Source organism: Aquarana catesbeiana, linkage group LG10 (assembly GCF_042186555.1).
Source record: "Aquarana catesbeiana isolate 2022-GZ linkage group LG10, ASM4218655v1, whole genome shotgun sequence".
NCBI lineage: Eukaryota > Metazoa > Chordata > Amphibia > Anura > Ranidae > Aquarana > Aquarana catesbeiana.
Genome location: NC_133333.1, coordinates 225,430,581 through 225,454,837, shown reverse-complemented (window position 1 = coordinate 225,454,837; position 24,257 = coordinate 225,430,581). Strand labels below are relative to the sequence as shown.

The window sequence follows — 24,257 nt, the reverse complement described above, 5'->3', positions numbered from 1 at the left end:
CACTGGCGGGCAAGCAGGTACCAAACGGAGGCAGGAGAATAGTCAAGATACAGTCCGGGTTGGCAACAGGCAGGTAACAGATAACCGAAGGAGGAGGCAGGAGAGTAGTCAAACGAGCCGGGTTCAAGGACTGGCAGCAAACAGGAATAGTCAGGAACAGGCCGGGTAACAGGAAGCAGGTAGGCAGGTATTCAGGTAGCTTAGGGTCACAGGGAACGCTGTAGACCGGACAGCAAGAAAGCGTGCTGACAGGCTCCTATAAATAGGCCTAATGGCGCCAAACGCTGTCACACTGCACGTCCGCGCGCATCCGCGTGCACTCGTGCACGCCCGTGTACCGACCGTACGTGCCCGTTCGTACCATCGTGCACCCGCGTACCCCCGTTCGTACGAACGCGCACACGCCCACGTCCGTTCGCGCCAACGCACCTCCGAACGCGTCCTCTGGCTCTAACAACAGTGGTTCTGCTAACCGATCTTCCGCCGACGGTTGTGCTAACAGGACGCCTTTCATGACACCTACTCACCAACAGTAAGCTTTAAAATGGCAAGGTCTTTACATCAATGGTTAGGATGGCTCGTTCCAACAACACTCTTTAAAGGACTCCAAGATCATTAATCCACATCTATGGCCAGGTCACCATTACAATGGTATGGGTGTATATAGCATGCCAATGAAGAGAGAGGTGCACATAGCCTAATATTGCTAAGATTTATTGATAAAATCAAAGAAATACACTTACATCAAAGAAATGCATACAGGTTAAAAAATTGCCGCCTTGGCGTGCTGCCAGCCGTCACTGAACCTCCTGTATCTGGTCCCTGCTTGACGCATTTCGCCCCTCCCACTGGGCATTTTCAGAAGCTTTTGAGTTTCTGCTTGCAACAAGCAACAAGCAGCAAGCGTTTTGCCCCTCCAACTGGGCGTCTTCAGAAGCTTCAGTGATGGCTGACAGCATGCCAAGGCGGTGATTTTTTACCTGTATGCCTTTCTTTGATGTCTTTGATTTTTTTGTGATTTTATCCCTAAATTTTAGCAATTTTACGCTATGTGCACCTCTCTCTTAGCAGCAGCTCATTGTTTAATTGTTCAATTAATTTATAAATTAGTATTAGCACACACCATAGCGTGGGCACTAATACTTTTTTTTAAAATATCACCTGCTTAGGATTTTTTGTGAATTATCCCCCACCCACCTAAATTTTAACCTTTCAGCCTGTACATGTACCGTGGGCTATGATATTTTACTGCAATTTAACTTGGCAAGCAAAGTTTGTGTCAGAAACCGTGAATCAGACCGAGACAGAAGTACAGTTAATCACACTTGTTTATTAATAATAAAAAGGGAAACAGAGTAGCGTAGTCAATACAAAGTCAGAGTTAAGTAACCAGATCGAGTAGTCAGCCAATGCCAATGTCAGAGAGCCAGAGATCAACGTAGTAGTACAGCAAGCAGGATCAGGAGCCGGAAGGGACGTCAGCCAAGCAACTCTTCAACAGGAACGCAGGAGAAAGTCTCTGAGATGTAACCAAAGGCGAAGGCAGAGATGAAGTGAGCTGGACGGCTTTAAGTAGGCAGGACTGACGAGCAGATCATCAACAGCTAAGTCACTTTGGAGAGAAAGGAGCTGGCAATTAGCTGACAGCTGAGTGGCCAGCTCAGAGAAGGAAGGGCTTAGCCCAACCCTGACAGTTTGACAGGCAGCACCACCTGTCAAACTTGCCCCATTGAGGTCAATGGGAGCAAGCCACAACTGCAAGCCAAAGACTTTGTGCTTTAAAAAAAAAAAAAGAAAAAAGACAGCCATTCATGGTGTGTCAGGATTGCCTCCCAAATGACTAGCAACTGCTGCCATATTGCCCTCTGACAAAAATGATCCACCATAGATCACTTTTCAGATGGCAGTAAGCATTGCAGCCCATGTGTAGGACCCCTTAGAGCCCATTCCGATTTTCTGTTTGTTCATATGCATTACAGTGCGTGGCAGTAAGGCAACCAATTAATTTGATATTTACAGTAAATGAATGTGGTTAACAAGTATATCTCTCTGTGAATTAATTGCGTACATATTTTATTTATTATGGTCAAAACACAAAAATGATTTTAGAAATAAAAATGTTCTGCCATCATATAAGCGTTTTATCATTTTCTTCTGCATATGGCCGATTTCACTGTTCCAAATCAAACTGTACTTTTTTTTTTTTTTTTTATATTTTTCCTTTATAAAGCAGAAGTAAAGAAAGCCTGAGAAGGTTCGCAGTCTCTCAGGTGAGGCTTGCACCGGCATGACCACAGCTGTATGGGCTCTGTCATCCTGGAACCTGTTGTAACGATGTGAACTTTTGCAGGAAATAAACCACTTCTGTCAATTAACAAAATGCCTGCGGTGCTGGAAATTGTCCCAAAATTTCATTCCAAACTGTATTACTCTGCAAATCCGCTTCGGATAAAGAGCACAAAATTATATTTCATGCTATTACTTAAACACTTTTTGATGAGGTTAATGGCTTACTTGCCTGGGCTTCAGGATTCATTATTGGGGTGGAATCTGGTGTGGAAGATCACTACCAGTTCCTACGTGGATCTGGTTCTTAGATCATTTAGCAGTTTGATACATTTGTGTTTTTTTTTTATATCAGGTTTTTAGAGCCAAACAAGCCAAATTTTTTTATGGATGTAGCACCCTCCTAGTTCAGTATAGGCTGCTAGGTCAATTTAGTTTACTCCTCTGTAAGCAAAGAAACGGGTTGATTGCTTGAGGCTGTTCGATGTCTCAAAGACTGCTGTTCTGCTACTCCCCCCTGTCTTCTGGGGATTTCTAGACATATAGTGGGAGGGAGAGCAGAATTGGCAGCCTGAATATTTATGGGTCTCTGGCTAATCCCTAGAGAGGTTTGCCCAGTAGGTGGAGGGAGAGCCCATAAATATTCTGAGGCCTGGCAGCCAGGGTGCAGCGTTTCAGGGTCTATTCTTCTGGAGGAGACCCCTGTGCTGGGGGCTCTGCCCCTGGGGCAGAGGGAGAGAGACAGAGAGGGAGCTGAGGAGACCTGTGAAGACAACGAGGTCCCAGCCAAGCTTAGCTGGGGGGCCCACTAAAGAGAGCCTGGGTTAGGGTTTGGCTAGAGCCAGGCAAGCAGGTGTGAGGAAGCTCCATTATTTTAGGACTGAGTGAGAACCTGATTCTGCTACATAGTGGAGATGTGACTGTGGGATATTTTACCTTACAATCCAGTGCAGTGCAGCCCAAGACAGCCAGGAGCATGCCATGCTGCTTAGGTGTCCCCAGTGCAGCCAGGAGCTGTGCAATACAGGCAAGAGTTGTACAAGTCAGCCAAGAGACAGTACAGTGCAGCCAGAAGCTGAACAATACAGGCAAGAGTTGTACAAGTCAGCCTTGTGCAGCCTAAAGCTGTGCAATAAAGGCTGCATTTTTAACAGAGCACCCAGATACCTAGCACTCCTCACATTCTATGGTTCGGGGTATCCCATGCTCCCTATCCCTAGCCAAGTTCCTGTTCAATAAATACCCAAAAAGAAACCCGCCAGACTGATTCTTGAGCCAAAGGAAGAATGCTGAAAATACCATGTATCGCTACATGTATCTCCAGATTCTGAGCTATTTATGACTGCAAAACAGACCCCGATAGTCTTGAGATTTTAAATTCCAATAGGATCGAATATCGTGATTTTAGATTTTAATTTGCATTTAAATCAAGGGGAACTGTTGTTGATGGTCACTTGTGGCCCTTTGATGAGCTGTGGATGCCCTTTTGCCTTGCAAAAAAAAAATGTCCTATGTCACACTCGAACACATACACCACTGAAGGTGACATTGGAAATATACACATCTTCAAATTACAGGTTTTGGGATGTTAAAGTGTACTGTATACTGCATCTAAAGCCAAAACAATTTGGATAGAGTAGAGAATAGTTAAACCCCATTAGTTCGTTTTAGAACACTTGTTAACCCACATAGGCTTTCCACCACCGATGTACAGCTGGATCAAAGCCATCCATTCTCCACCCTTGGCTTCAGTCAACATTAACAGTTGCCATTCCCAATCTTTTACCGTATGAAATGGTAGCAGGCAAGGCTGCCCTCTCTTTCTCTCTTTTTTTTTGCCCTCTGTGTCCGATTGGGGAGATTTTCCTTCACTTCTTGTCCCATATCCAAAACATTAAGTTGGGAACATTGGGAAATCCCTGGTTGTCACCATGTCACCAGAACTTCACCAGAACTAGTACAATAGAAGTTTTCCCAACATTGGCTAGAGCTTGGAAACAACCGTTTCTTAACTTTGCCAAGTCCAGTATAAATTGAGGGGGGCTGAATGGTCAATTGGTCCATGAGGAGATCACTTCTATACTTGAAGACTCACATACCCAATTCCTGAAAGTCTGGGACCCCTGGATATCCTACAATGCCCCACCTGAACATAGATAGATCTTAGCTCTTGGTGTGATGCTACTCATAACTGCCCTTTAGCCTTTTGATGGATGGCCTACGTTTTTTTTTCTGGAACTGGAACGCACTGGATCTCCAAGCACTGGTGTGAACTATGCCATTGAAAACCATATCATCTACTTTCCATGGATGCGTTTTTGATGCAGAAAAAAAAAAACGCACTGGCCTGCATGTGGTGTGAACTGGCCCTGAATGAGCCCTTAAAAAAATGTGTAATTTTCCTGATTAGCATATTAATTCCCTTATCTCTGCACAGAGCTGGTTGGTTGGTAAGCTTACTGTATGTAGCACGTGGCTCTTTACATTAATATACATTTGGCAGGAATAGTAGTGTACTCGCTGCAGCTGGAATGTCTCGCAGGGAAGAATAATTGTATGGGGTTTTCCAGCATCAGTCTGGAGCACAAAGCAAGATATAACATGAAGAAGAAGTAGACGAGAATACCAGCGCCTCGCACTCCAGGATACTTAGAAGGGCTGGGCTCCTCGCATCTACTTGGATGACATGTTAAGGAAGAATATTCCTACTGACCGCATAGCATGACTCCAGTGCAATTTCAGATGAATGACGGCCTTTTCTGTACAGGGAACTCTTCTAGGGGGTTATACAGTATATTCCAGCCAACACAGCACGAGAAAAGATCGCAGGTGCCACAAAACACCTGCAGCCATCCACGCTCTACTTTGTAGACGTTGTGTGTCCATTGTGCATAAGAAGGAATGTTGTCAGGAGCCGGCTCAGTTTATCTTTTTTTTTTTTTTTTTGAAAACTTTTAAAAATTACAAGACATAGAAAAGTGACAGCAGAAAAAAAGACCAAGTCCTCCATCGAGTTTGCCCATTTTTTTCATTTAATTTTTGTTTTGTTTTTTTTTTTGTTTGTTTATTTAGCTGTTTGATTTTTTTTTTTTTTTGTTTCTTTGTTTTTGCTTTTTTGACAGGTCACAAAGCAACAATACATAGCAAAACATTTACAACACCAATAAGATACACAAAAAGATGCATTATCCAAAATAACTCATACACAATGACTAAGAAAGAAAAAGAAAAAAAAAAAAAAAGAGAGAGAAAAAAAAATCCATAGTCCCACATAATAAGACACATTGGGGGGAGATTTACTAAAACTGGAGCACTCAGAATCTGGTGCAGCTGTGCATGGTAGCCAATCAGCTTCCAGGTTTGTGCGACTTGGATGTGATTTTGAGCGTGACTTTAATCTGACTTTACACTCAATGGACCTAAGTCGCATCCACCGCCGCACCAAAGTAGTGCAGGCACCTTTTCAAAATCGCTGCGATTTTAAACCGTACCGACCTGACCGGGTGCCATTGAAAAGAATGGGCTGCGACTTTTCATGTCCAAAGTTGCATGACAAGTCACAGAAGTGTGAATAAAGCCTTAGCCCTTTCCCAGTTTCAAATTGCAGGACAAGTCGCACCCCATTGTTGGCAATGGAACCAGATTGAGATTGATTGAGAACCAGATTCAGATTGCCGCGACTCCTGTCGCAGTAATATTGCAAAAAGGCTCCTGCACTACTTTTTTCAGATTTCATTGCGACTTGCACAGACTTCTATTAAACAAAGTCACAAGCCGCAATGAAATTGGAGGTGCAAATCACACTCGTCTGCGGCTTTGAAATCGCACTGTTTCCAGGGAAAGAAAATCCATCACATACCTGCTGATAGGATGGAGCTCTGCATTGTTTAGTCCCGGTTCACACCAGTGCGCTGTATGATATCGCATGTGATTTGCACCGCACTGCAGTGCAAATCACATGCGATGTCTGTGCGATGCGATTTCAGCCTTACATATAGTATGGCTGTATTTGTGGGGAAAAAAGGACATCAATTTTGTTTGAGTACAACGTCGCAAGACTGCGCAATTGTCAGTTAAAGCAACACAGTGCCGTATCGCAAAAAAAAAAGGCCTGGTCATTGAGGGTGTAAATCCGTCCGGGGCGGAAGTGGTTAAATTACAATTAGTATAGAAAATATGGAAGAATGTTAAATACTGTGAGTCACTCACCTTTAATTTGTCATAAAAGTCAATTGCCAGGGCAGGCACAGACAGAGCGAGGCTTCTATTGGCTCCCAATGACCTTAAACTACCTACGGGAATTCAGGATCTGTTCACCAAATTATCTTTTGAACAAAAGATGAGAATAGAAATCTACATGTCTGCATCGGGCTAAGGAGTGTGCTTGTATCTATGGAGAGGAAACACTCTACAAGCACACCCAGGACCATCCTATCTCCAGGCAATACAATAGCGATTGAATAGGAAAATTCCAACTTGACATTCAGTCTCAGGCAGGAGGTCTCCACCACGGCCAGGGAGGATCTGAATCATACTAATGTCCTTCAACCGGACCATAAGCAGATCAGTATCGTGTTCTTTGGTGCTTGTAACAAAAAAAATCAAATTGAAGCACCACACCACTGCTAAAAGCTCCAGATTTGGTTTTGTTCTAATTTCGAGGTCATGGGGACAATTGAATGAGTTTCCAACTCGTTTCGGGGGTCCAAAAATGCCCCCTTCACCAGGGCCTGGCTGCCAAACCAGCCGCTGATTAGACCTGTGCTTTTAATGCAACTGGAAGAAATACCATTAACCACTTAACCCTAGGTGAACGTCACATGACTTCCTGGGCTTTAAGTGGTTAAATCTGAATGATGCCTGCAGCTGCAGATATCATTTTTTTCTGCCGGCGATTCCCTCTTATATAAAAGCAATCATAGTGGCTGTTGAGCCGCTTGATTTTTTTTACAGGCGGTGGGTAGGGAACCCTCCCACCGCCCTCCAGTTCTTTTACTGGCTCGCCTGTGTGATTGGCAAGCCTGGGAATGAATTGGCCGGCACTCGTTTACCATAGAGATGACCGAGGACCAGATGGTCCCTGGCCATCTCTATGACCTTCAGAGGCCAGGAGGAGCGACGTCATGACGTCATTTCCGGCTTGAAAGGTTTTTAAGCTGGAAAGGTTGAGATCGATGGTTTTTGTTTTTTTGATCTCAGGCTTTCCAGCCTAGAGGAGAGATGTGGGGACTTACAGACCCCAGATCTCTCTGTAAAGAGGACCTGTCATGCTCTATTTCTATTACAAGGCATGTTTACATGCCTTGTAATAGGAATGAAAGTGATAAAAAAGAAAAAAAAAAGGGAAAGTGTAAAAAAAAAAAGCAAATGCATATGTACATTGCGCCCACATATGTAAACGATGTTTAAACCAAACATGTGAGGCATCGCCACAAACGATCGAGCAAGAGCAATAATTCTATCACTAGACCTCCTCTGTAACTCTAAACTGGTAACCTGTAAAAACGTATAAAGCGTCGCCTATGGAGATTTTTAAGTACCGAAGTTTGGTGCCATTTCACTAGTGTGCGCAATTTTAAAGCATGGCATGTTGGGTATCTATTTACTCTGTGTAACATCATCTTTCATATCATATTAAAAAATTGGGCTAACTTTGGTGTTTTGTTTTTTTTTTATTTATAAAAGTGTTTTTTTCCAAAAAAATTGTGTTTGAAAAAATTGCTGCGCAAATACAGTGTGACATAAAAAATTGCAATGACCGCCATTTTATTCCCTAGGGTCTCTGCTAAAAAAAACATAGATAATGTTTGAGGGTTCTGAGTAATTTTCTAGCAAAAAAAAAAAGATTTTTACATGTAGGAAAGGAGTGCCAGAATTCGCTTGGGCTGGAAGTGGTTTTAAAGAACCAGTTCACTTCTTGTCCATTTACAATTGTTTTCAATATGAAGCCCCGAGGAAGGAGGCATTTTTGAAGACCATTAATGCGTGGAAAGATAGAACCAATGATATGATAATCTTATGAGGCCAGCGCTATTTTTCCATTTTTACTTATAATTTTGTAAGCAGAGGAAGGGCATTTGCCCACTGGACCCTGGTGCCCCCCCACCAAGTGGAGCTACTTTCACAATCTTACATCAAGACAAGCTAGTCCAAACTATGCAAAAAATATACAATCAGGCTGGATTCACACCTATGCATTTTTAGTGCGTTTTGCATTTTGCAAACTTGCACTACAGTCCATTTAACATGGTTTTCTATGAAACACGTTCTGTAGTGAAAATTTGCAAAATGCAAAAAGCACTAAAAATGCATAGGTGTGAATCCAGCCTAATATGTTTTTTTTTTTTTTAAAGGAATAGTCTCATGAAACAGGCTTTTAAAACAAATTAACATTTATTATTTATAAAGTGTTAGAAATGTAATATTATTAAAGCAGCATCAAATGTAAACATTAAAAAAAATCAAACTGAAACACACACACATGTATATACAGAATATATGTAAACAACATAGAATACAGAATGTATTAACTTTTTTTTAAGCCTTTTAGGAAAGTAATTTGCACTTTAACCACTTCAGCCCCTGAAGGATTTGCCCCCTTAATGACCAGGCCATTTTTTGCGATTCAGCACTGCGTCGCTTTAATGGACAATTGCGCGGTCGTGCGACGCTGTACCCAAACAAAATTGACATCCTTTTTTTCCCACAAATACAGCTTTCTTTTGGTGGTATTTGATCACCTCTGCGGTTTTTATTTTTTGCGCTATAAATAAAAGAAGAGCGACAATTTTGGAAAAAAATTTTTTTTTTTACTTTCTGCTATAATACATATCCCCCAAAAAAATATTTAAAAACTGATGTATTCATCAGTTTAGGGCAATATGTATTCTTCTACATATTTTTGGTAAAAAAAAAATCTCAATAGGCGTATATTGATTGGTTTGCGCAAAAGTTATCGCGTCTACAAACTATGGGACAGATTAAGGGACTTTTATTTTATTTTTTTATTGTTTTGTTTACCACTTCCAGGAGCCACAGCCGCGGATGTTGACATCACCGCTCGGCTCCCTCCTCCTTCCGCTGCCGCCGGGCCAGTAGGAGAGGAGTGGAGCCTCGCCCATGCGCAGTAGGATTCCCGGCATGAAGCCGTAAGGCTACACTGCCGGGTTCCCTTACCCGCAATGGCAACGGCAGCACCCGACAGCTGATGGAAACATCAAGCTGCGATGCCGACATCGCTGGGCTCCAGGACAGGTAAGTGTCCTATTGTTAAAAGCCAGCAGCTGCAGTATGTGTAGCCTGTTGGCTTTTAATTTTTGCAGCGGTGGGCGGACCTCTGCTTTAAGTGTGTTCCCTGGGTGTGTTCTAACTGTAGGGGGGATGGGCTACCAGGGACATGACAGATAGCTGTTCCCGATCACTGGGAACAGAAGATCTCTATCATGTCATCTGGCAGATCCCTGTTCTGCCTTTGTATAGCGGGATAGTGGGCAGCCGACACACATCAAGACATCCCGCGGCGCGCGTGCCCCCGCCCGCTTTCTCCTGTACAAAGACTGAAGTATACCTACAGCGGTTTGCACAGGAGAGCCCACCTGCTGCAGTATAATGACGGTGACTGGTCGGCAAGCAATTAAAGTGTGAACTTTTGAAGATAGATTCCCCACATCTAGCTCTAAAAAAGATCTTCTGAGAAACTTGAAAGGTAGATTTTAGGTTTTCAGGGTAGCTCAGGCTAAAAGCATGAATGAGTCCCATAATCATTCTATCTGATACAAGATGAGAGCGCTATATGAAAAGAATACACCATACCAATATGCTTGTTTTCCCTGCCAATGCAGCAGAAATATGGTATATTTGTTTGTAAATGTAATAAATAACATAATAAATATAATATAAAAAATAATAATAATTAATAAATAAAAAATACATAATAAATAACATTATAAATGTAATAATATTATGGGATGTTTCGATGATTTGCAGTGTATGGAGGTGATATTATGGGATGTCCCGGTGATTTGCGGTGTATGGAGGTGATATTATGGGATTTCCCAGTGATTTGCGGTGTATGGAGGTGATATTATGGGATGTTTCGATGATTTGCAGTGTATTATGGGTTGTCCCGGTGATTTGCGGTGTATGGGGGTAATATTATGGGATGTCCCAGTGATTTGGAGTGTATGGAGGTGATATTATGGGATGTCTCGCTGATTTGCGGTGTATAGAGATGATATTATGGGATGTCCCAGTGATTTGGAGTGTATGGAGGTGATATTATGGGATGTTCCGGTGATTTGCGGTGTATGGAGGTGATATTATGGGATGTCCCGGTGATTTGCGGTGTATGGAGGTGATATTATGGGATGTCCCGGTGATTTGCAGTGTATAGAGATGATATTATGGGATGTCCCGGTGTTCTCTCCCCAGCACGGTCCGCACACACTGGCAGCGCTATGAATGAAGGTTCTTCTCCTCCTGTCCCGCCCCGGGATGGGGGTGTCCTGTAACCCCGCCCGGGTATCACCGTCCAGGTCCGTCCTCCGGCTCCGCCCCCCTCCCCTCCGCTTGTTGCTTCCACCCCGGGATTCCTCCAGCTGAGCTGACATTCGGAGTCTGACCCAGGCGCTGCTCGGAGGGAGACCCGCTCTGCGCTGCTGCCACTGAACACCGCCGCTGTCACCCGCTAGAGGTCGCTGTGCTGCGTGCCACCTGCGCTCCCGATTTAAAGCCCAGTGCCCGGGGGGAGCTCACCTCCGCTACAGGTCCATCGCTGGCACTGGAGGGGCGCCGACCACCTTCCCGGACTATACCCCTATTCCATCTGCTGCTTCTCACTCTGACAGGTCGGGACCCCTGTGAGGAAGAGAGTGGGGGGGCATCCCGGAGCACTTTACCCCTGGAATCTGTATACTGAGGAGCTACCACCTGCTGAAGACCCCCCTTCATTCTTATTGGAGATCATTGGCCCCCCAAAAATCCTCAGGATGACCCCCGAATACTTCCTCAGGTCCCTTCTGATGATCATACTGGCTGTCTTCTCCGCCAATGCCAGCAACTGGCTGTAAGTGTCATTTATTATTATTATTATTATTATTATTATTATTATAGTGTCAGTCCCTCTTCTCCTGACTTTATATCCCCATCTATTATACTTTATATCCCCATCTATTATACTTTATATTCCTATCCATTATATTTTATAATCCCATCTATTATACTTTATATTCCTATCTATTAAACTTTATATTCCCATTTATTATAATTTATATTCCCATCTATGATACTTTATATCCCCATCTCTTAAACTTTATATCCCATCTATTGTACTTTATATTCCCATCTATTATACTTTATATTCCCATCTATTATACTTTATATTCCTATCTATTATACTTTATATTCCTATCTATTATACTTTATATTCCCATCTATTATACTTTATATTCCTATCTATTATACTTTATATTCCCATCTATTATACTTTATATTCCTATCTATTATACTTTCTATTCCCATGTGTGATACTTTGTTTCCTCTTCTTCTTCCTCTCATCTCTATAGATCTCTATAGCCCAGCATGGGGGGGGGGGGATCACTTTATTGCCTCTTTGAATGAGAATGGGGCACAGATGGCAGGTCAGCTCCTATCTGTATTATAGTGGCCATACATCTAACCATCTGATCGATCGATTCTTCATAGAATCCAAAAATGCAATCAGATCTGTTAATTATTGAAAAGCCATCGGTCAATTTTAAGTAAAACCCATTCATTTAATCAATATTATTGTGATCGATCTGGATGGAAATCTGATCTTATTCACACTTTTAAAAATTATCAATTTCTTTTCCTACGAATCTCTTTTAACAGAAGTAACCAATCTGTAGTCGATAAACTATTCAATCGATGTACCACACTTAGGGAAGTGGATTTCGATCGATAGCTAAGATATGATTATAAGTTATTTTATGTTGTAAAGCGCTGCGTAAACTGTTGGCGCTATATAAATCCTGTATAACAATAATAAAAATTAATAACATCTGTCACATTTCTGTTTCCACTATGTAGTCTTATAATCTGATCGATTAAAATGCAACCATATTCATAATCAAAGTATCTAAGATTGGGGCACAGATGGTAGCTCAGCACCTATCTGCATTATAGTGACAACACATGTAACCATCTGATCAATAATGCGATCAGATTTATGAATTATTGAAAAGCCATCAATCAAATTCTTGCAAAAAACTGATCAATTTAATTGAGATTATCCTGAACGGTCTGGATGGGAAATCTGGGCTTGTACACGCCTCGAAAAATGACCAATTTGTTTTCCTATGAATCTCTTTCAATAGGAGTAACCGATATATAGTTAATAAATGAATCAATAGATATACCAAACTTAAGGAAGTGGATTTCGATCGATAGCTAAGATATCATTATAAGTTGTCTTACGTTGTAAAGCGCTGCGTAAACTGTTGGCGCTATATAAATCCTGTATAATTATAATACAAATTAATAACATCTGTCACATTTCTGTTCCCACTATGTAGTCTTATAATCTGATCGATTAAAATATAACCGTATTCATAATCAAAGTATCTAGGAATGGGGCACAGATGGTATCTCGGCGCCTATCTGCATTATGCTGGCCACACATGTATCCATCTGATCAATAATGCGATCAGATTTATGAATTTTTGAAAAACCATCAATCAATTTCAAGCAAAACTGATCAATTTAGTTGAGATTATTCTGATCGGTCTGGATGGGAAATCTACACACCTCGAAAAATGATCAATTACTTTTCCTAGTAACCTTTTTCAATAGGAGTAACCAATCTATAGTTGATAAAACTATTCAATTGATATTCCACACTTAAGGAAGTGGATTTCGATCGATAGCTAAGATAGGATTATAAATTATCTGTTGCATCTCTCTGTTCCCACTGTGTAATCTTATAACCTAATCAATCAAAGTACAACTATATTCCTAATCAAAGTATCTAAGAATGGGGCACAGATGGTAGCCTGGCACTTATCTGCCATACAATGTAACGATCTGATCGAAAATGCAATCAGATTTAGCTCAGCAACTATCTGCATTATGGTGACCATACATGTAATGATCTGATCGATAATGCAATCAGATTTATGAATTATTGAAAAGCCATGAATCAGTTTCAAGCAATACTGATCAATTTAATTAAGATTATTCTGATCGGTCTGGATGAAAAATCTGATCTTGTACACGCTTCGAAAAATGATCAATTTATTTTCCTATTAATCTTTTTCAATAGGAGTAACCGATCTATAGTCGATAAACTATTCGATCAATATCTACACACACAAGGATTTTAATTGATAGTTAAGATACAGTCATAGATTATCAATGCTCAATGTAATCTCAAAATCTGATCAATTATACAATATGATCATAATCATGAAGTATCTCAGTGCTGCCGATCAATCATCTATTTTACACACTGGACGATCAGCTCATTTTGCTCAAATCTGATTTAAAATAAGTCTAAATCAATCAGAACGGAAGTTATAGGTGTTCAATTGTTTGCAAATTTAGCTGTTTTGATCGAACCACACATTGATCAGCTCATAAAATCAAAGCCAACATTAATAAAGTCGATAATTTGACATGATCGTTAGGAATAGCAGATGATCTAATCATTTTTCTGATTGGACCGTTATGGCGGTCATACCTGCTCCGATTTTATTGATCAGTTTCAATCATAACGATCAAACCAGAAACTGATTGAATATTCATAACTTCCATTCGATCAATTTTTTTTTACGTGGTTTGGATCAGATTTGATCAGACTGAGTTGATTGGCCAGGATGGAAAGCCATTGATCGCTTTGCATCCAATTAGTTCATTCAGTCATAAATTTGCTCGCATTTCGATCAATCAGATTATAAGGTTGTATGGTGGGAAAAAAAAGATGCGATCGATCACTTACAGTCCTATCCTCAAATACTGACGAAAAAATCTGAAGCAGCATTTTATGTAAGCTTCAAACATTTTAGATTGTCAGCTCTCCTGCTCAGGGCACAATAGTGGGCCAGACACCTGCAGGGTGATAATTAGAATTTTAGGCTTTTTTTTTCTCCTATTAATCATGTTATACACGTGAGGGTCATTTTTAATTTTTTTTTTTGGATAAGGTCGGGCAGGGTTAGAACCCCCGTCAGGTTTTTATTGATGTGTGTTCCCCAGCAAAGGGGTGACTCGTCCTCTTAGTTTGTCCTGCTGACCGATGTCACGAGGACTGAGGGATCGATCGCTCCGGCTGCATTGCCTAGTGCAAGAACAAGGCTGACGTCCGATGGCTTCCGTTTACACCGAGCCGCTAAGGGCTGGTTCACACCACAAAAACGCACTCCAGATACGTTTCTGCATGCGCGTTTTTGATGCGTTTCGAATGCAGTCCAGGTGCTTTTTTCTTTTTTGCTGTAATTTTTTGTTTCTATTATACTAGTGTCCAGTGCGTTTTTGATGCGTTCCAGTGCATTCCTGTATGTTTAAGTGCGCTTTGATGCGTTCCAGTGCATTCCTGTGCATTTAAGTGTGTTTTTGATGCGTTCCAGTGCATTCCTGTGCGTTTTGATGCGTTCCAGTGCATTCCTGTGCATTTAAGTGCATTTTTGATGCGTTTTACAGCGTTCCAGTACAGTCCAGTGCAGGAAAAATGCAGCATGTTCTACTTTTTTTTCTGGAAGTGAAAATCCCTGGAACTGACCGCACTGGTGTGAACTCTGCCATTGGAAACCATATAACCTACTTTCCCTTAGACATGTGCAGTTTGTTTTGTTCCCAATCAAAATTCAGACAAATGTATCCGAGTTTCCGAATTAGAATACAGTGGAACCTTGGATTATAAGAATAATTTGTTCCAGAAGAATGCTTGTAATCTAAAGCACTCGTATATCACAGCAAGTTTCCCCATAGGAGATAATGGAAACTCAGATAATCCGTTCCAGTGGCACTGCTAGTGTATGCAGTACCCCATCTAACCAGAGGTGGGGGGGGGGCGCCAGAGACATTCGGAAACACTCGGAGAGCACTCTGAGCGGCTCAGATGCATTCAGAGAGAACGGAGTGGCCCCGAACGGCTCCGAGTGTCACCAGCGCCCCCCCGCACCTCTGGCCAAATGCGGTACTGCACACCTCAGAGGCTTGAATCCTGCTTGTTTTGTGAGACAACGCTCGCAAACCGAGTAAGAATTTTTAAAAAATAACAGTTCCTGTTGTGAAACGCTCATAAACCGCGTTACTCGCAATCCGAGGTATTACTCTAGTACCGAATTTAAAGGAATCCGAAATAACGGGAAAAAAAATTGGATGAAATTTGTATTAGAATTGTTTTCGAATACTTTTCAAATTCAAAAACTTTTCGAATTCGAATAGTTTTCCGATTTCCAAAGAGAATAAAAAAGAATAGAAAATCATTTTTTTCTTTTCTATTCCTTTATTTTCTATTCTATTTTAATCTCTTTGGAAATTGGAAAACTATTAGAATTCGAAAATGTTCAAATTGCAAGCTTTTCCAATTCGAAAACTATTCGAAATTGAGTTGAAAAGTGTTCGGATCGATCCGAATCCTAATTCGAAAATTTTGAATCGATTCGAAAACGAATAAACATAACGAATTCTGAAAATGAATGAAACAAATTTAACTAAACAAATTTATGTAAATAACGAATCAAAACAAAACAAAACGAAAAATGTTGTTAGTTCTGCACGTGTCTACTTACCGTGCGTTTCTGATGCAGAACAAGAACGCACTGGACTGCATGTGGTGTGAACTTTTTTTTTTTTTTTTTACCTTTATGTAACTTTATGCATTACAACTTGTTGCAATGGAATGCACTGCGCAAAAAAAAAAAAAAAAAAATCAGCACGTCCTTTCTGTTTTTTTAGGGCAAAAAAACAAAAAGGACGCACTGCTTTTTTTTGCGCAGTGCATTCCATTGCAACAAGTTGCAATGCATAAAGTTACATAAAGGTAAAATAAAAAAAAAAGATGGGTAAAAAAGCATGCATTGCAGTATGCTTTAACAATGCAACGCAGCACATGTTCACGCTGTACTTCAGAGCGCATGCGTCACGTGATCAATAATTCACGCGGTGCCGTATGATTCCTTAAAATGAGGAAAAATCCGAAAGTTCGATTTTTTAACCTGAATAGGAATATAGTGAAAATCTTCCAATAGGAACACTTTCTGTTTCTGTGAACTTAGAGGGGGTTTCCTTTGGCTTTTTGAGGGATTGGGGTCTACAAGACAGGAAGTGAAGGGAAATCTCCCCAATGGGACACTCTGTGGGTTGATCTACTAAAACTGGAAAGTGCAAAATCTGGTGCAGATCGGCATAGAAACCAATCAGCTTCCAGGTTTTATTGCCAAAGCTTAACTGCTTGCTGACCAGCCGATGTCATTAAACTGCGGCAGGTCGGCTCGTTCCTGCAAATCGCGGTAGCTGTACATTGGTCCCTTTAACAGCTATAGCAGGCGCACACACGCGTGCCAGCTGCACGGGCGCGATGTCCACCAGACTCTTGCGATCGCTCCACAGAGAGCCAGAACGGGGATCTGTCAATGTGAACAAACAGATCCCCGTTCTGACAGGAGAGTAGAGAATGATCGTCTGTTCCCAGTGATCAGGAACAGCGATCTCTCTCCTCTTCCAGTCAGTCCCCTCCCCCCACAGTTAGAAACACCTCCCTAGGACACACTTAACCCCTTGATCGCCCCCTAGTGTTAACCCCTTCCCTACCAGTGTCATTTATACAGTAATCAGTGCATTTTTATAGCACTGATCGCTGTATAAATGTCACTGGTCCCAAAAAAGTGTCCGATCTGTCCGCCGCAATGTCGCAGTCCTGCTAAAAATCGCTGATTCCCGCCATTACTAGTAAGACAAAAAAAAATTATAATAAAAATTCCCATAAATCTATCCCCTATTTTGTAAACGCGGTAACATTTGCGCAAGCCAATCAATATACGCTTATTGCAATTTTTTTTTCTTTTACCAAAAATATGTAGAAGAATTCACATTGGCCTAAACTGATAAAGAATTTTTTTTTTTTTTGGATATTTATTATAGCAAAAAGTAAAAAATATTGGGGGTTTTTTTTTCGAAATTTTCGCTCTTTTTTTGTTTGTAGCGCAAAAAATAAAAACCGCAAAGGTGACCAAATACCACCAAAAGAAAGCTCTATTTGTGGGGAAAAAAAGGACGTCAATTTTGTTTGGGTGCAACGTCGCACGACCGCGCAATTGTCAGTTAAAGCCACGCAGTGCCGCATCGCAAAAAAATGCTCTGGTCATTAAGGGGGAAAATCTTCCGGGGCTGAAGTGGTTAATTGAACAATCTGAAGTTAGAAGCTGATTGGCTACCGTGCAGAGCTGCACCAGATTTTGCACTTTCAAGTTTTAGTAAATCGTCTCTTCTGTGTCACAAGTATGTGGCAATCTAGAATCGCAGATTCGATCCGTCCATCTGTAGCCAGTTTAGGAGCGTCACTCAAGCTGAAAAATGAATGTAAAGAATTGCATGTGTGACATTACAAAGGATTGGCATATAATGTTCTAAGCATTGGATTTTAGATTGCTGCGTCTATTGGCTGAGTATATCGTCCCCACTCTGGTGATTAGGGGGTCTGCTGGGGGTACAGAGATGGGGGGCTGAAAGCTATAATAAACCCAAAAGCAAACATTTCTTATATTGCAGCTTACTGATTCTTAGATATGATGGCTGCATTAGTCTTCTTTTTTTAGGCTTTCTTTCCTTTATCTTCACTTGGTAATCCAGCCAGCAAGTCTGCTGTTTTTCACAAGCACAAGCTCTCCTGCAGAATGGATCAGTTACAGAGATGAGACAAACCATCTGCCACTAGCAGGTGTGCTTACAATGATCAGCTTTTATTTATTTAGCCCAAAAGGAAGTTGGGATGGAGTTTGGCTTCAATCTGTTAGTATATCTAAATCTGCTAGTACATCTAACACCCCCCCCCCCCAGCCTGACAATGCTGCTATCTGCTGTGCCTCCTGTGATCCCTTATCCAGAGTGGGGGCACTCTCATACAGGAGGGGTGTTAGTGGCCAGATCACCAGGTGAAAACAGATGGGAAAAAACCTTAAAAAAGAAAACAAATTCAGCCATCACATCTAATGATTGGTTACATTGATTGTACAATCTGGCTTTATATATAGTGACCATACACCATACAGTCTGACTGTACAAGCTCCTTTAGATCTCCGATCCACTATGTAGTACACAAGTCTATGTGATCAGATACATGTTTCAATAAAGGAGCAATATCTTTTCTGATCAATCTCTCCCGATCCAGTTATAGTCAAGAACCAGTTTGATCGATATGACACGTCGGGGGAAGTGTATTTTGATCAATAATTGGAAGATACGATTGTAAGTTATTGATTACCTCTCTGTTTTCCCCATGCAATCTCATAATCTGATCAAAATAAAATCAGATTTGTGCTGTCGATCGATGCAGTGTGATTGTTCCCTGCCCTGGCCGGTCGACTCAGTTTGATTGAATCCTGTCTAAATTGATTGAATTTGATTGCTCGCTGATTTGATCGTTTTGATGAAATTGCACATTGATTGGATAGTAAAATTGAAGCTTGTATGGCCTCCATTAGACAGACCTTTGGGTCTGTTCTACACCACCCCTGGTAATATGGAGAATTCCACGGCAGGGATGAGACTCTGGGAAAGAGCAAATACCCGGCAGATCTTGTCAATGAATTAGCGAGGGATTGTGGATAAAAGAGCGCCCCTATAACCAGATTGTGACGCCGAATGTGGCCCCCGGGAAGAGTCTGGGTCTCGGTTACTGCCAGGCCATTGGAGCTGCCCCTGTGTTGCTGTTGTTGGGCTGAGCTCTCCCGGCCTGAGCTGTACAATGTGAAGTATGAGGAAACTGGAAGCGTGCTGAGATTATTTCTGTAGAAGTGTGGTAAGATGAGTCCATGGCCCTGGAAAGAGATCCGCCCAGGACACTGCCCGGCTCTGCTTACAATTAATCCCAATTTCCTACACGGAACATGCTGATGGGACATTCCACCGTCCCCGTCCTCCTACACTATGTGTGAGAGTCCGAGAACAGGTGTGTGATTCCAGCATGCCTCCCCCTCTACCACCTTCTATCCCTCCACCTGATCCTTCTACCTTCCATCCTTCCACCTGAGCCTTCTACCTTCCATCACTCCACCCGAGCCTTATACCTTCTATCCTTCCACCTGAGCCTTCTGCCTTTCATCCCTCTACCTGAGCCTACTACCTTCCATCCCTCCACCTGAGCCTTCTACCTTTCATCCCTCCACCTGAGCCTTCTACCTTTCATCCCTCCACCAGAACCTACTACCTTCCATCCCTCCACCTGAGCCTTCTACCTTTCATCCCTCCACCTGAGCCTTCTACCTTTCATCCCTCCACCTAAGCCTTCTACCTTCCATCCCTTCACCAGAGCCTACTACCTTCCATCCCTCCACCTGAGCCTTCTACCTTCCATCCCTCCACCTGAGCCTTTTACCTTCCATCCTCCCACCTGAGCCTACTACCTTCCACCCCTCCACCTGAGCCTACTACCTTCCATCCCTCCACCTGATCCTTCTACCTTCCATCCCTCCACCTGATCCTTCTACCTTCCATCCTCCCACCTGAGCCTTCTACCTTCCATCCCTCCACCTGAGCCTACTACCTTCCATCCCTCCACCCGATCCTTCTACCTTCCATCCCTTCACCTGAGCCTTCTACCTTTCATCCCTCCTCCTGAGCCTACTACCTTCCACCCCTCCACCCGTGCCTACTACCTTCCACCCCTCCACCTGAGCCTTCTACCTTCTATCCCTCCACCTGAGCCTTCTACCTTCCATCCCTCCACCTGAGCCTTCTACCTTCCACCCCTCCACCTGAGCCTACTACCTTTCATCCCTCCACCTGAGCCCTCCACCTGAGCCCTCCACCTTCCGTCCCTTCATCTAAGCCTACTACCTTTTATCCCTCCTCCCAGAGCCTTTTACCTTCCATCCCTCCACCTGAGCCTTTTACCTTCCATCCCTCCACCTGAGCCTACTACCTTCCATCCCTCCACCTGATCCTTCTACCTTCCATCCCTCCACCTGAGCCTTCTACATTTCATCTATCCACCTGAGCCTACAACATTCCATCCCTCCACCTGATCCTTCTACCTTCCACCCCTCCACCTGAGCCTACTACCTTCCACCCCTTCACCTGAGCCTTCTACCTTCTATCCCTCCACCTGAGCCTTCTACCTTCCATCCCTTCACCTAAGCCTTCTACCTTTCATCACTCCACCTGAGCATTCTACCTTCTATCCCTCCACCTGAGCCTTCTACCTTCCACCCCTTCACCTGAGCCTTCTACCGTCTATCCCTCCACCTGAGCCTACTACCTTCCATCCCTCCACCTGATCCTTCTACCTTCCATCCCTCCACCTGATCCTTCTACCTTTCATCCCTCCACCTGATCCTTCTACCTTTCACCCCTCCACCTGAGCCTTCTACCTTCCATCCCTTCACCTGAGCCTACTACCTTTTATCCCTCCACCTGATCCTTCTACCTTTCACCCCTCCACCTGAGCCTTCTACCATACACCCCTCCACCTGATCCTTCTACCTTCCATCCCTCCATTTGAGCCTACTACCTTTCATCCCTCCACCTGAGCCTTTTCTGTGCTGCTGGACCAATCACTGCTACTGGAACAGTCATCCACTACTTAATGAGTCTCTTCTGTTAACACCACTCTATCTGATCTATCTATCTGTCTATCTATCTATCTATCTATCTATCTATCTATCTATCTATCTATCTATCTATCTATCTATCTATCTATGAGATTTACTAAAACTGGGGGGGGGGGGGGGTGTAAAACCTGGTGCAGCTCTGCATAGAAACAAATCAGCTTCCAGTTTTTTTTTTTTTTAATCAAAGCTTAATTGAACAAGCTGAAGTTAGAAGCTGATTGGTTACCATGTACAGCTGCACCAGATTCTGAGTGCTCTAGTTTTAGTAAATATCTATCTATCTACCTATCTATCTATCTATCCATTATATATCTATCTACCGTTCTATATATCTATTTTGATCTCTATTGAACCTGTAATCTATTACGCTGCTCTTAAATAAATTAGTAACTTATATAAGAAAACATTAATTATACTAAAAATTACCCCCGAGGGAAGAAATTGAGCTCAACTGATTTAATATTCCTATACACCAGGCTATCTATCTATCTATCTATCTATCTATCTATCTATCTATCTATCTATCTATCTAGCTATCCTGTAAAATAGCTGCAGGCGATTATACGCGGCGTGGCATTCCTCTTCTCTCTTCCTGTGGGGCTCCATCATTCCCTCTTGTTGAAGTTTCATTCATATAATAGGTCTGTTTGGTAATGGCTGAGAGACACAACCAGGGTAATCCAGATGGGAAAAGTGAAATCTCTGCTGATTAGGATGACTCTGGGGGGTGACATGTAGGGACTTGCTGGCACTGTTGGAGGGGGAAAGTGTGGGATCATTGTGTGGAGCGAGCTTCAACTGAAAGTTTTTATTGTTTAAAAACAACATCTCATTATAAAGTATCTAAGAGAAGCATGAGGTGACTGAGGCCCTTTGGCTATTGGGGAACTACAGTACTCAGTATGCCCTTTCAGCCTTTGGATGACACAGCATGCTGGGACTTGTAGTTCCCCACCATTTGTGGGGCTGTGGGTTGCACAACCCTGACCCCTAGTGGTAATAGATGGGACATTTTCTGTAGACTGTTACTTTGTGTTAAATATTACATTGTGCATAATATGTAATGGCAAAATGATAGTCTATTATTATTATAATTATTATTATTATTATTTTATCATAATATAATATTAGGTATAATTGTAATCTTCTGTGAAACAATTGGCCATTTGGAAAAAACAGATATCTTCCATCCAATAATCTTGGCATTTTTTAACAATGTCCTTTTACATAGAACAATCCTCTAGTCACCAAATTAGTTTCAGTCCACCCCTATCCTGTACAATTATTTAAAAAAACGGGATCATTCCTAGATATTGGTTTACAGTTGAATGGGCCTATACATTCATTTTCATTTTATCATCTGTGCAAAAGCGATTCCCAGCATGCTTTGCTGTAAAATGCTGGGATTTGTGGTTCTGCAACAGCCAGGCACACCCCCCCCCCCCCCCAGTGTAAGTGTAATATCCCATTAAAAGGGCTGATGTTTATTTTCTACAATAATCTTTTTTGAAAAAAAATGATATAAAACAGTGCATGAAAACTGCAAATCTGCAGCTGGAAATCTGCTGTCTCTGGTGTAACCCAATCCGATCGCTATCAGATCTGTTCCAAACTTTGCTGGTGTAGGTCACTGGTCTATCCGCAGGGAGCTTTACTCAATTGCCAGTGAAGCCTGTCTGTTATGTATTGCTGATAGAGTAATGTGATCTCTAATATACATTTCATGGAGCTAAAATTGAGATTCACCCATAATATTGGGTCACTGGAAACATTCCGGGGTGAGGCTACATTTAGAATTGTTTACAATTTGTTACGACCCACAATGTGAGTGCTAATGTCATGGTGAGAATATGCCACACTGCTCAAAAAGAGCCCATAGTTCATATCAATGGGTCATGTTTTTATTTATTATTTATTGGGGGATAATTAATATTTATAAACATTTCATAAACATTTTTCCAAAGAGGAAACAAACTGATAAAAAAAACTTTGATTCAATAATAATAAAAATAATAATAGTAATAATTATCATAGTGGTATTAGAACATAAACATGTATAGCTAACTTTGCAATACAGGTGACAGCTCTCTTTTTTCTGCCTCTTTCTATCTTTCTTTCTATCTCTCTTTCTTTTCTTTCTCTCTTTTTCTGTCGTTTTCTCTCTCTTTCTTCTTTGCCTTTCTTTCTTCCTCTTTTGGTCTCTCTTTCCTTCTGACTCTCTCTTTCTTTTCCCCTTCCTCTCTCCTTATGTTTTCTATCTATCTATCTATCTATCTATCTATCTATCTATCTATCTATCTATCTATCTATCTATCTCTCTTTCTCTCTCTCTTTCTTGTTCTCTCTTTTTCTTTTCTCTCTCTTTCACTTTCATTTCTTTCTCAATTTTTCTCTCTTTTTCTCTCTCTTTCTTTTCAGCCTTCTCTCTCTCTCTCTCTCTCCTTTTTCTTTCTTTCTTTCTTTCTTTCTTTCTTTCTTTCTTTCTTTCTTTCTTTCTTTCTTTCTTTCTTTCTTTCTTTCTTTCTCTCTCTCTCTCTCTCTCTCTCTCTCTCTCTCTCTCTCTCTCTCTCTCTCTCTCTCTCTCTCTCTTTCTTTCTTTTTTGTCTTTCACCTTCGCTCTCTCTATTTCTACATTGATGATGAACTCTGATCTTCATGGCCTCCTAAGGGCCTGTTCACACTGTAATGTAGTGCGCTGCGTCTTTGTGCATTGAGGCACGTTGCATTAGGCAGTCTCTTTGAAATAAATGTGCTGTTAATGTGCCAACGAAAATATCCTTTTTCCTTTTTTCGTGAACAGCAATGAATCGCCCTGAGCATTCTCATCTGTGTGCTGTCTTTTATCGCAGGTGTGTTTCAGTGCACTGTAGATGTGTTGTTGTGCAATTAACTTTACATTGCAATGTACTGCAACCCACATCTACAGTCATACCTCCCAACTTTATGAGATGGGAACGAGGGACACCTATTAGCAAAAGTATGCAGGCATAGGACACACCCCCTCCTAATGGAGAATTATACGCCTCTTTTTATTCCACTATTATTCCTTTATACTGAGTTTTGAAATTTACAAATGTAGCAATTTAGAAATTGGATGAAAGGTTTAGCACTGGGAAACACTTTTTGAATGATAAATAGTGCATTTTATATACAACTATATAGATC

The 24,257-nt window shown here is 41.8% G+C and overlaps 1 protein-coding gene across 1 annotated transcript in view; it reads left to right on the top strand.

Annotated features, from left to right (window-relative positions):
• Positions 1-10,867: 10,867 nt before the first annotated feature.
• WNT4 (Wnt family member 4) overlaps positions 10,868-24,257 on the top strand; it is a 109,777-nt gene continuing 96,387 nt past the window's right edge. The window contains exon 1 of the mRNA XM_073603383.1: positions 10,868-11,350. Within this exon, the coding sequence (XP_073459484.1) occupies positions 11,274-11,350 (77 nt within the window). The 5' untranslated portion in view covers positions 10,868-11,273. The remainder of the gene's footprint in view (positions 11,351-24,257) is intronic.